The sequence below is a fragment of the Oncorhynchus mykiss genome, chromosome 5 (assembly GCF_013265735.2).
Source record: "Oncorhynchus mykiss isolate Arlee chromosome 5, USDA_OmykA_1.1, whole genome shotgun sequence".
Lineage (NCBI taxonomy): Eukaryota > Metazoa > Chordata > Actinopteri > Salmoniformes > Salmonidae > Oncorhynchus > Oncorhynchus mykiss.
The window spans coordinates 72,758,359-72,770,476 of NC_048569.1; the positions used below are offsets into that span (position 1 = coordinate 72,758,359).

General features: G+C 49.4%; 1 protein-coding gene across 5 annotated transcripts in view; it reads left to right on the forward strand.

Annotated features, from left to right (window-relative positions):
• Positions 1–12,118, forward strand: part of LOC110524511 (disabled homolog 1) — a 357,464-nt gene that overhangs the window by 285,242 nt on the left and 60,104 nt on the right. For all 5 annotated transcript variants that reach the window (XM_036978314.1, XM_036978313.1, XM_036978316.1 and 2 more), the window contains one exon: positions 6,635–6,901. In XM_036978314.1, the coding sequence (XP_036834209.1) occupies positions 6,835–6,901 (67 nt within the window). In that variant the 5' untranslated portion in view covers positions 6,635–6,834. The remainder of the gene's footprint in view (positions 1–6,634; positions 6,902–12,118) is intronic.

Here is a 12,118-nt window from a genome sequence, read left to right on the forward strand (position 1 = left end):
ACTAGCTGGTAGCAAGTTAGCTGACTAGCTTCTGATGGGGGTTCCGGTTCTAAAGTATAACAATAGCAGATCCGTACCACGTTGGGTGAGGCGGGTTGCAGGAGAGTATATTCAGTCCGTAGAAGGAAAGTGAGATTCAAATATATATGAAGAAAAGCGGTATATACACGGGACGGGACAAAAACACACGTCTGACCGCTACGCCATCTTGGATCAAGAATAAGATACCGTATGAGGCAGGATATTTATGTCTTCAGAATAATGATTGGCAGCAGCTAATGGGGATCCTTAATAAATACAAATACAAATTGATGCTCACAATGTGAATGTGACACTTGCTGCTTTGCCACGACCATGTTGGAAGACCCACATCAGCTCTCAGATCCAACACAGACTTTAGTTCAGTGGGCTAACACAGTCTGGAGACACACAGACGACCTGGATTGGATACCTGGTAGGCCAAATGAGTCCCCAATTAACAGTCCCAGACATTCTCCTGTCCTCCATCTCTCCTCTCCTCCTTTCTCCCTGGGCTGTGTGGTGTCTGTCTCTCTCTTTTCCCCCCTCTGGGCTGGGTACAGCAGTGTAGCGGTTGTGTGGTAGTATTCTACAGTCATGTGCTTTCTGGTGTTCTCAGGAGAGGTGTAGTAGCTGGTAGGTACAATAACTTGGAGTTATTTGCATCACTGTGACATTTTTCTGTGCTTTGCTGCTAGGGTCAGATTATGGTGGTTGTGTGTGTGTACCCCCGACGCACTCACTCAACACGCAAAAGAAATCCAGTCCAATTATTCCCCAGACTTGTTTTATAGAACTCCACTGGGAGTCCATCGACACCCGGTGCCGGCTGGGGGACATCTGGGTTACTGCCTTTGCCAGTTCATAGGACAACAGGAGAATGTCCATTTAATCCCTGTGCCAGAGAGAGCTTAGGGAGTTCTGCAAACAAAACCTGAGCACACATAGGGTCACACAGTTCTGCCCTATAAAACACAGTATAAAACTCCTCAGTCCACTCCCGCATCTCCCTCACCACAGAGTTCACCCGCCCATCAGACAGCCGTAGACAATGCATACCCTTGGCTTCACCACTCTGTCTTTCCAAACCAAAGAAGGAGGAGCTGGAAGCATCCATCTCCTTGAGCATGGAGAACCTAGTTCTTACAAGTGCTCCCTTTGCTTTAACCTGGAAAAACTGCCCAGGTCCCTACGTAATTCAGCTAAATTAGCCTGGAAGCCTACATTGCCTTGCCCCACCAGCTCTACCTCCATCTCACTAATACTACACCCGAGTTCCCCTAAAACTCTCCTAGCCTCTGAGGATGAGAGAGCTGTATACTGTTGACAGAAAAGCCGCATTTGTACTTTTCCCACATCCCACCACTGACTCAGAGACTCATACTTTTAGTTCCCCGATACACAACCCAACCAAGCCGCGCTGCTTCTTAACACAGCGCGCATCCAACCCGGAAGCCAGCCACACCAATGTGTCAGAGGAAACACTGTGCACCTGGCAACCTTGGTTAGCGCGCACTGCACCCGGCCCGCCACAGGAGTCGCTGGTGCGCGATGAGACAAGGATTTCCCTACCGGCCAAACCCTCCCTAACCCGGATGACGCTAGGCCAATTGTGTGTCGCCCCACGGACCTCCCGGTCACGGCCGGTTACGACAGAGCCTGGGCGCAAACCCAGAGTCTCTGGTGGCACAGCTGGCGCTGCAGTACAGCGCCCTTAACCGGCCTCATCTACAACACCATCCATGATATGACTAGAACCAGCCTCATCTACAACACCATCCATGATATGACTAGAACCAGCCTCATCTACAACACCATCCATGATATGACTAAAACCAGCCTCATCTACAACACCATCCATGATATGACTAGAACCAGCCTCATCTAAAACACCATCCATGATATGACTAGAACCAGCCTCATCTACAACACCATCCATGATATGACTAGAACCAGTCTCATCTACAACACCATCCATGATATGAGTAGAACCAGCCTCATCTACAACACCATCCATGATATGACTAGAACCAGCCTCATCTACAACACCATCCATGATATGACTAGAACCAGCCTCAGCTACAACAACATCCATGATATGACTAGAACCAGTCTCATCTACAACACCATCCATGATAAGACTAGAACCAGCCTCATCTACAACACCATCCATGATATGACTAGAACCAGCCTCATCTACAACACCATCCATGATATGACTAGAACCAGCCTCATCTACAACACCATCCATGATATGACTAGAACCAGCCTCATCTACAACACCATCCATGATATGACTAGAACCAGCCTCATATACAACACCATCCATGATATGACTAGAACCAGTCTCATCTACAACAACATCCATGATATGACTAGAACCAGCCTCATCTACAACACCATCCATGATATGACTAGAACCAGTCTCATCTACAACACCATCCATGATATGACTAGAACCAGCCTCATCTACAACACCATCCATGATATGACTAGAACCAGTCTCATCTACAACACCATCCATGATATGACTAGAACCAGCCTCATCTACACCACCATCTGTAGCATGACTAGGCCCAGCCTCATCTACCCCACGATCTGTAGCATGACTAGGCCCAGCCTCATCTACACCACCATCTGTAGCATGACTAGGCCCAGCCTCATCTACCCCACCATCTGTAGCATGACTAGACCCAGCCTCATCTACAACACCATCTGTAGCATGACTAGGCTCAGCCTCATCTACCCCACCATCTGTAGCATGACTAGCATGACTGCCTCTGCTGCCTGTGTTTTATTGCCCATTGCAAGTTGACCTCGATTTCCCTCACTGGCGCTTGTACCCTCACCTTGTCTATGGCCTTTATGTGGGCATGCAAAGCTCTTATGCCCCAAATCCCCACACTCAAAGCACCGTAGACTATCTGTGCTGGCAAACCCTGCGTAGAGCCCCTCCCCATGCCTCACTTTAAAATGCACATTTAGCTGTTGCTCATTGTTATTCAGAAACATGAACACTTTCCTCCGGAACGTAACAACATGCTTGACGGAATCTGCCTGAAAATCTGCAAACTGTACACAAAACCCACTAGCAAACTTACCAAAACAACTCAGCGCTGTCCTGATTTGATCATCCATAGTAAACGGAGGGACATTTGCAACTACCACCCTGGTCGAGGGGGTAGAAAGAGAATAAACTGGCACCAAGACACCCCTTACAACTATTCCACTAGCAATGAGCCTACCCACCAAATTGACTAGTTTCATGAACACAGCGAGAGCTTTATTCATTCTGGAAGCGGAATGTATAAATTCAGCTCCTACCTGTTCACCGACAGCAGGCAGAAACTCCTCCATCTTCATTCCATTCTCAGGAACACACCTGAATCCATGCCGCAACGACAGCGTCTCCTCCGCGCTAGGTTGCGAAGCCATCACGCACACCACACATTCCAAACCCCCAGGAAACTAAAACTCTGTCCTCTTCCTCCCAGTGGGTACTGCTAAAACAAACAGTGCATTAACCCTCCACCATAGAAACATTTACATTTACAGACATTAAAGTTAGGACAGAGCTCTCCACACCAAACACTCAAACTCCAAAAAACTCCCAGCATGGGGGGGGGAGGTAGAGAGCAAGAGGGGGGAGAGAGGAAGAGGGCGAGATTATGAACACACAGAGAGAGAGAGAAAGAGGAATTATGAACACAGAGAGAGAGAGAGAGAAATTATGAACACAGAGAGAGGGGAAGGAAAGGGGAGAGAGAGGAGAATAATGAGAGAAAGGTAGTTTATTATTCGTAGAGAGCTGAGTGGCTGGTTGAGTGTAGATGCTAATTTCACCCTGAGCCTGATGGACAGAACACAATTAACCTGAGAGAGAGTGGAAGAGGGGACATTTACATTGACCAGGAACAGACAGAGAATAGACTGTGCATGGTTTGCCCCTGCTATCTTCCCTCCTCCATCTCTCTGTGTGCCTGTAGAAAAATATGATTTTTGGGCATTAAGCTCCTCTTGACAGGCCCCGGTTTATGCACACACACACACACACACACAACTGTTGGCTGCGCCCCACTTACTGACATCCAATTCACTTCTCGTTTCCTCCCCCTGTCCTCCTCTCCCCGTCCTGCTCTCCTCTCGTTCTGCAGACACACTAAGCCATGTTCATGTCTCCTTCTCTCAGCTCAAACCAGGATAACAAGGACAGCTGATTCATACAGTAGAACAGAGTTCTCAACCTTTTTATACCAGGGACCAACTTATGGTCCTTTCTCCTTCATGGTTTACATTCAAACTAAAACAGAACGGTCCAAATCAGCGAACATTGCAGTAGTCAGGATTGTTGTTAATGGTGGTTGTTTTGTTGTAAGTGTTGTTGTTTTTGTTGTTATGCTTCTTAATTGTGCGATATGTTAATGCTGAGCCACCGTCATAGGACAACATGCTGAATATCTTCCTCCTCTCTCTGAAATCTGTGGTTTCTCCCTCAGGGTATCTTAGCCTAGATTAGAAATATCTGTCTTTCCCCAGTGAAATCCACCAGATGCCCCCCCCCCCCCCCCCCCCCCACACACACACACAGCATGACTAGACCCAGCCCCACACACACACACACACACAAGCACCGCAGGCATGCGCACACTCATAAACACACTGCCTTTCGCCCAAGGAGAAGGGTGGTTTCAACACTTACAAACATATGTTAATATTACCAGACAGATCTTCTAGAAGTCTTCTAGAATTAAGGACAGTCTTCTAGAAATAAAGGACAATCTGCTATAAATGAAGGACAGTCTGCTAGAAACGAAGGACAGTCTGCTAGAAACGAAGGACAGTCTGCTAGAAACGAAGGACAGTCTGCTAGAAACGAAGGACAGTCTGCTAGAAACGAAGGACAGTCTGCTAGAAACGAAGGACAGTCTGCTAGAAACGAAGGACAGTCTGCTAGAAATGAAGGACAGTCTGCTAGAAATGAAGGACAGTCTGCTAGAAACAAGGACAGTCTGCTAGAAACAAGGACAGTCTGCTAGAAATGAAGGACAGTCTGCTAGAAATGAAGGACAGTCTGCTAGAAATGAAGGACAGTCTGCTAGAAATGAAGGACAGTCTGTTAGAAATGAAGGACAGTCTGTTAGAAATGAAGGACAGTCTGTTAGAAATTAAGGACAGTCTGTTAGAAATTAAGGACAGTCTGTTAGAAATTAAGGACAGTCTGCTAGAAATGAAGGATATCTAGCTGAAGCTATTTTCAGTTAGTAGAGAGAAAAGGGAGAGTAAGAAAGAAAGATGAGGGAATATGCTGGAGGTTGCATTAGTGTCCTTTCTCCTCCCTCTCTATCGCTCTGGTCTCTCTCCCTTCATTCTGCAGAGGCAGAGAGATCATAATAGCAGTAATTGGAGTGACTCATACAGCACAGTACATCTCCAGCATGTTTCACTCAGATAAAGAATATTGTCAGCGGTGTCTGGCTTGCGTTTGTGCGTGCGTGTGTGCCTGCTTCTGTTTGTGTTCTGGCTGTAGGAATGGTCTGTCGGTAGGAATGCTGTGGGTTTCCTGTGTTCCCCATTATGGACAATTATCAACTGACAGGAGACAGATAGACAAAGAGTACATGGGGGCATTAGGGCATGAGGGTTGAGGATAGACGGTTAAGAAGGAGGGGGCAGGGAGGAGGGAAGGATGTCTAATATCACCCCTGTCTCCTCCATAGTGTTCCTGGGAGAGCTTCTGTATTTATGTGCTGCTGCAAAATAATACATGCACTAACTATCTCTCTCTCTCCCTTTCTCTCCCTCTCTCCTTGCTTATCTCTCTCTCTCTCTCTCTCTCTCCCTTTCTCTCCCTCTCTCCTTGCTTATCTCTCTCTCTCTCTCTTTCTCTCCCTCTCTCCTTGCTTATCTCTCTCTCTCTCCCTTTCTCTCCCTCTCTCCCTTTCTCTCCCTCTCTCCTTGCTTATCTCTCTCTCTCTCCCTTTCTCTCCCTCTCTCCTTGCTTATCTCTCTCTCTCTCTCCCTCTCTCCTTGCTTATCTCTCTCTCTCTCTTTCTCTCCCTCTCTCCTTGCTTATCTCTCTCTCTCTCTCTCTCCCTTTCTCTCCCTCTCTCCTTGCTTATCTCTCTCTCTCTCTCTTTCTCTCCCTCTCTCCTTGCTTATCTCTCTCTCTCTCCCTTTCTCTCCCTCTCTCCCTTTCTCTCCCTCTCTCCTTGCTTATCTCTCTCTCTCTCCCTTTCTCTCCCTCTCTCCCTTTCTCTCCCTCTCTCCTTGCTTATCTCTCTCTCTCTCCCTTTCTCTCCCTCTCTCCTTGCTTATCTTTCTCTCTATCTCCCTCTCTCCTTGCTTATCTCTCTCTCTCTCTTTCTCTCCCTCTCTCCTTGCTTATCTCTCTCTCTCCCTTTCTCTCCCTCTCTCCTTGCTTATCTCTCTCTCTCTCCCTTTCTCTCCCTCTCTCCTTGCTTATCTCTCTCTCTCTCCCTTTCTCTCCCTCTCTCCTTGCTTATCTCTCTCTCTCTCTCCCTTTCTCTCCCTCTCTCCTTGCTTATCTCTCTCTCTCTCCCTTTCTCTCCCTCTCTCCTTGCTTATCTCTCTCTTATCTCTCTCTGTTTTTCCCCAGCTCTCTGTAAGTGTGTGTGGGATGTTGTGTCAGGGCTAGAGACCCTTCTTCTCCCATGAGCCTGTGGGCCCACACACACACACGGCGCCCTCACAAACACGCACGCAATCGACGCTGACGTTGTGAAGTGGACCCTCGTAGCCAGACCGGAGCAGAACCGGATCGAACCGGCCATTGGGCCGGCAGAGCGAAGCCTGATAATGTCAACAGAGGCTGAGCTACAGCCAGCTGTCAGGCCCAGCGTCAGGAGAGACTCCAGGAGGAAAGGTAATAATGCTTCATAACAGCTTCATAATGCTTAATAAAGCCTTCATGATGTCTTCATGCTTACCTGTGTTAAGTGTTACGGTGCTGTCATTTGATCGTTCATCTTCAGGTGCAAAGGCAGGTGTTGAGCTGTAGGTAACAGGTGTATGGGTACAGGTGTCGGGGCAGAGGTGATGCCAGTGTGTGTGCCCATCTCTCTCAGCGCCAGACAGATGGCTCTGAAATGATCCGTACCCATGTGTCCTCACCCCCAGACCCAGCCCATCAGTCACACAGTGATTCACTAAACAGTAGGTGTGAGTCCCAAAGCGGGCTGTCACTGACACAACACTTTATGGAGCTAAACACACTGTTGTGTTCCCACTTACACATCCCCCCACACACAACACACATCTGAGGTCAATGAAAGACAAATGCAATTGTATTTGTTCCAACTGCTTTCCACCCAGAGCCAGTCTGTCTGCTGTGAACCCTGTAGAAACAGTGTTAGGGGTTCAGGGGTAGGCTACGCTGTTCCTGGAGAGTCGCAGGGTGTTGCTTTAACCCACCAGGCGAAGTCTTCCAGGTCAGTTAAAGCAACCTCCTTTATACCCTGTGACTCTCCAGGAACATGGTAGCTTACCCCTGCTCTAGGGGGATGTGGAAATCTTTGTGTGTCACAGGCCACTGCTCTATGATCTCCATGTATTTTGAGGTTTCAGATCCAGTCTGCTACTCCATATAGAGGACTGACCCAGAAACCTATTATACACTTAACCTCTCCACCTCTCCTTCTTTATCCTCCATCTCTATCTTCACCTCTCTGTCCCTACCCCCCTCTCTCTCACTTTCTCCCCCCTCTCCCTATCTTTGTTTCAGTAGTGTTTTCAGGCCTAATAAATGAGAGCTGTCTACCCCCTCCGTTCCCCTCTTCCCCCGCTGGGCTGGTAGTTAGTATGCTGTTACAATCGCAGGCTGCCAGAGAGGGTGATAAAGCTGTTACAGTGGACACACACTCCGGGTGATAATAAAACAGTGACAGTGGGACAGCTGAGGACCATTAAGCCTAAATGGGGGATCCCATGGCTGCCAACATTACTATGACTGCAGGCTGCTGCCTCATATCTGCTGCCTCTCTCGTTCTGTTCCTAGCTCTCTACTGTGGAAACATTTACCGTATCTCTAATGTTCAGACCTCTAAATGACCTCTGAGAGAGAGAGATAGGCCCCAAAATAATTTAATGACAATTATTTTGTGATGTGTTTGTATACCTGTGTGCCTATGTAATCAACGACCTCACACCATGAGATGAGGTTAGACTGATGAACTGAAATGTGTTTGTGTGTGTGTAGTGGTCTCCCCCAGACTGTTCATGTGGTTGTTTGACCGCACCAGTAACTCGTCTCCATAGCAACAGTTGCTCTCCGCACAGAATTTGCACATATCGAAACGTCCTAAATGTCACGCACATATTCTCACCCACACACACACACACCAACGATGCCTCTCTACCACGATACACTCAACACATTTTATGCACCCTTCGACAATAACAACACCATACCGTGAGTGAGGGCCCCAATCAAACCAGAGGACGAGGGGATCTCACTGTCCGAGGCCGACGTGAGTAAGGTCTTTAATCAGGTCAACACTCACAAGGCCGCGTTCCAGGGCACGTTCTCAGAGAATGCGCAGATCAGCTGGCAGGTATATTCACTGTCATTTTCAACCTCTCCTTGTCCCAGTGTGTAATCTCCACATGTCTTCAAGAGATACTTTGGTATTTTGGGATATTTACCCAGAGTCAGATGAACTCATAGATACCATTTTTATGTCTCTGTGTGCAGTTTGAAGGAAGTCAATTCCATTCATCCTAACAGAATGGCTACATGTCTACACGACTATCTGAGCTGACACTTGTATTTATTTCTATTTGCACCGTCTCTATGCACACTCACAGGACTCTACACACTCACAGGACTCTACACACTCACAGGACTCTACACACTCACAGGACTCTACACACTCACAGGACTCTACACACTCACAGGACTCTACACACTCACAGGACTCTACACACTCACAGGACTCTACACACTCACAGGACTCTACACACTCACAGGACTCTACACACTCACAGGACTCTACACACTCACAGGACTCTACACACTCACAGGACTCTACACACTCACAGGACTCTACACACTCACAGGACTCTACACACTCACAGGACTCTACACACTCCAATACACACATAACATGGACACACATTTATACTGACTCTACACACACTCGCATACAATCTTCATTTACACTGCTGCTACTCTGTGGGGGGTCCAGTGTGTGTGTGTGTGTTTGGGGGTGTTAGAGACCAGTGTGCGTGTGTTTGTGAGGGTAGAGTCCGGTGTGTGTATGGGGGGAGGTGAGTAGAGTCAAGTGTGTGTGTGTGTGTGGGTAGAGTCCAGTCTGTGTGTGGGTGAGTAGCATCCTGTGTGTGTGTGTGTGTGGGGGGGGGGATGGGTGTATTGTCCTGTGTGTGTAGGTAGAATCCAGTGTTTGTGTGCATAGTGTCCAGTTTGTGTGTGGGTAGAGTCCAATGTGTGTGTGTGTGGGTGGGTTGGTTGGTAGAGTCCAGTGTGTGTGGCTGGGTAGAGTCCTCTGTGTGTGTGTGTGTGTGTGTGTGTGTGTGTGCGTGCGTGCGTGTCTTTGGGGGGGGTAGAGTCCAGTGTGTGTGTGTGTGTGTGTGTGTATGTGTAGGTAGAGTCCATTGTGAGTGTGTGGGGGTGTGTGTCTTTGGGGGTAGAGTCTAGTGTGTGTGTGTGTGGGGGGGGGGGGGGGGGGGTTGTAGTAGAGTCCAGTGTGTGTAGGTACAGTCCAGTGTGTGTCTGGTAGTATCCAGTGTGCGTGGGTTTGTGAGGGTAGTGCCCAGTGTGTGTGCGTGTGTGGGGGGTGGGGTGTAGTGTCCAGTGTGTGTGGGTAGTGTCCAGTTTGTGTGCGTGTGTGGGGAAGGGTTGAGTCCAGTGTGTGTGTATGTGGGTAGCGTCCAGTGTGTGTGTGTAGGTAGAGTCCAGTGTGAGTGTGTGGCTAGAGTCCTGTGTGTTATTGTGTGGGGTAGAGTCCAGTATGTGTGTATGTGTGGGGGGTGGAGTCCAGTGTGTGTGTGTGTGTAGGTAGAATCCAGTGTGTGTGTGTGTGTGTGTGGGGGGGGGGGTAGAGTCCAGCGTGTGGGTGTGTGTGTGGGTAGATTCCACTGTGTGTGTGTGTGTGTGTGTGTGTGTGTGTGTGCGTGTGTGGGTTGGTAGAGTCCTGTGTGTGTGTGTGTGGGTGGGTTGGTAGAGTCCAGTGTGTGTGTTTGTGTTTGTGGGTAAAGTCCAGTGTGTGGGGGTGGGGGGGTATTGTCCTGTGTGTTTGTGTGTAGGTAGAGTCAAGTGTGTGTGTGTGTGGGGGGGGGGTAGAGTCCAGTGTGTGTAGGTAGAGTCCAGTGTGTGGCTGGTAGTATCCAGTGTGGGTGTGTTTGTGAGGGTAGTGTCCAGTGTGTGTGAGGGTAGTGTCCAGTGTGTGTGAGGGTAGTGTCCAGTGTGTGTGAGGGTAGTGTCCAGTGTGTGTGAGGGTAGTGTCCAGTGTGTGTGAGGGTAGTGTCCAGTGTGTGTGTGGCTGGTAGTATCCAGTGTGGGTGTGTTTGTGAGGGTAGTGTCCAGTGTGTGTGTGGGGGGTAGAGTCCAGTGTGTGTAGGTACAGTCCAGTGTGTGGCTGGTAGTATCCAGTGTGGGTGTGTTTGTGAGGGTAGTGTCCAGTGTGTGTGGGGGGGGGGTAGAGTCCAGTGTGTGTAGGTACAGTCCAGTGTGTGGCTGGTAGTATCCAGTGTGGGTGTGTTTGAGAGGGTAGTATCCAGTGTGTGTGTTTGTGTGTGTGTGGGGGCGGGGGGGGGGGGGGGGGGGGGGGGGTGTAGTCCAGTGTGTGTGTGTGTGGGTAGAGTGTGGGTGGGTAGATTCCAGTGTGTGTGTGTGTGTGTGTTGGTGGGTGGGTAGAGTCCAGTGTGTGTGTGTTGGTGGGTAGAGTCCAGTGTGTGTGTGTGGGTAGAGTCCAGTGTGTGTGTGGGGGGTATTGTCCTGTGTGTTTGTGTGTGGGTTAGAGTTCTGTGTGTGTGGGTAGAGTCCAGTGTGTGTGTGTTGGTGGGTGGGTAGAGTCCAGTGTGTGTGTGTTGGTGGGTAGAGTCCAGTGTGTGTGTGTGGGTAGAGTCCAGTGTGTGTGTGTGGGTAGAGTCCAGTGTGTGTGTGTTGGTGGGTAGAGTCCAGTGTGTGTGTGTTGGTGGGTGGGTAGAGTCCAGTGTGTGTGTGTTGGTGGGTAGAGTCCAGTGTGTGTGTGTGGGTAGAGTCCAGTGTGTGTGTGTGGGTAGAGTCCAGTGTGTGTGTGTTGGTGGGTAGAGTCCAGTGTGTGTGTGGGGGGTATTGTCCTGTGTGTTTGTGTGTGGGTTAGAGTTCTGTGTGTGTGGGTAGAGTCCAGTGTGTGTATGTGTGGGGGGTAGTCCAGTGTGTGTGTTTGTGTAGGTAGAGTCCAGTGTGTGTGTGTGTGTGTGTGTGTGTGTGAGGGTAGAGTCCAGTGTGGGTAGGCTTGCTGGAGTCCAGTATGTGTTTGTGTGTGTGAGGGGGTAGATTCCAGTGTGTGTGTGTGTGTTGGTGTGTGTGTGAGTAGAGTCCAGTGTGTGTGTGTGGGTAGGCGGGGTGGAGTCCAGTATGTGTTTGTGTGTGTGTGTGGGTAGATTCCACTGTGTGTGTGGTGTGTGGGTTGGTAGAGTCCTGTGTGTGTGTGTGGGTGGGTTGGTAGAGTCCAGTGTGTGTGTGTGTGTGTGTGTGTGTGGTTGGGGGGGGTAGAATCCAGTGTGCGTGTGTAGGGGGGGGGGGTAGCGTCCAGTGGGTAGCGTCCAGTGTGTGTGTGTGTGTGTAGGTAGAGTCCAGTGTGAGTGTGTGGGTAGAGTCCTGTGTGTGTGCGGGTAGAGGCCAGCGTGTGTGTATGTGTGGGGGGTGGAGTCCAGTGTGTGTGTTTGTGTAGGTAGAGTCCAGCGTGTGGGTGTGTGTGTGGGTAGATTCCACTGTGTGTGTGTGTGCGTGTGTGGGTTGGTAGAGTCCTGTGTGTGTGTGTGGGTGGGTTGGTAGAGTCCAGTGTGTGTGTTTGTGTTTGTGGGTAAAGTCCAGTGTGTGGGGGTGGGGGGGTATTGTCCTGTGTGTTTGTGTGTAGGT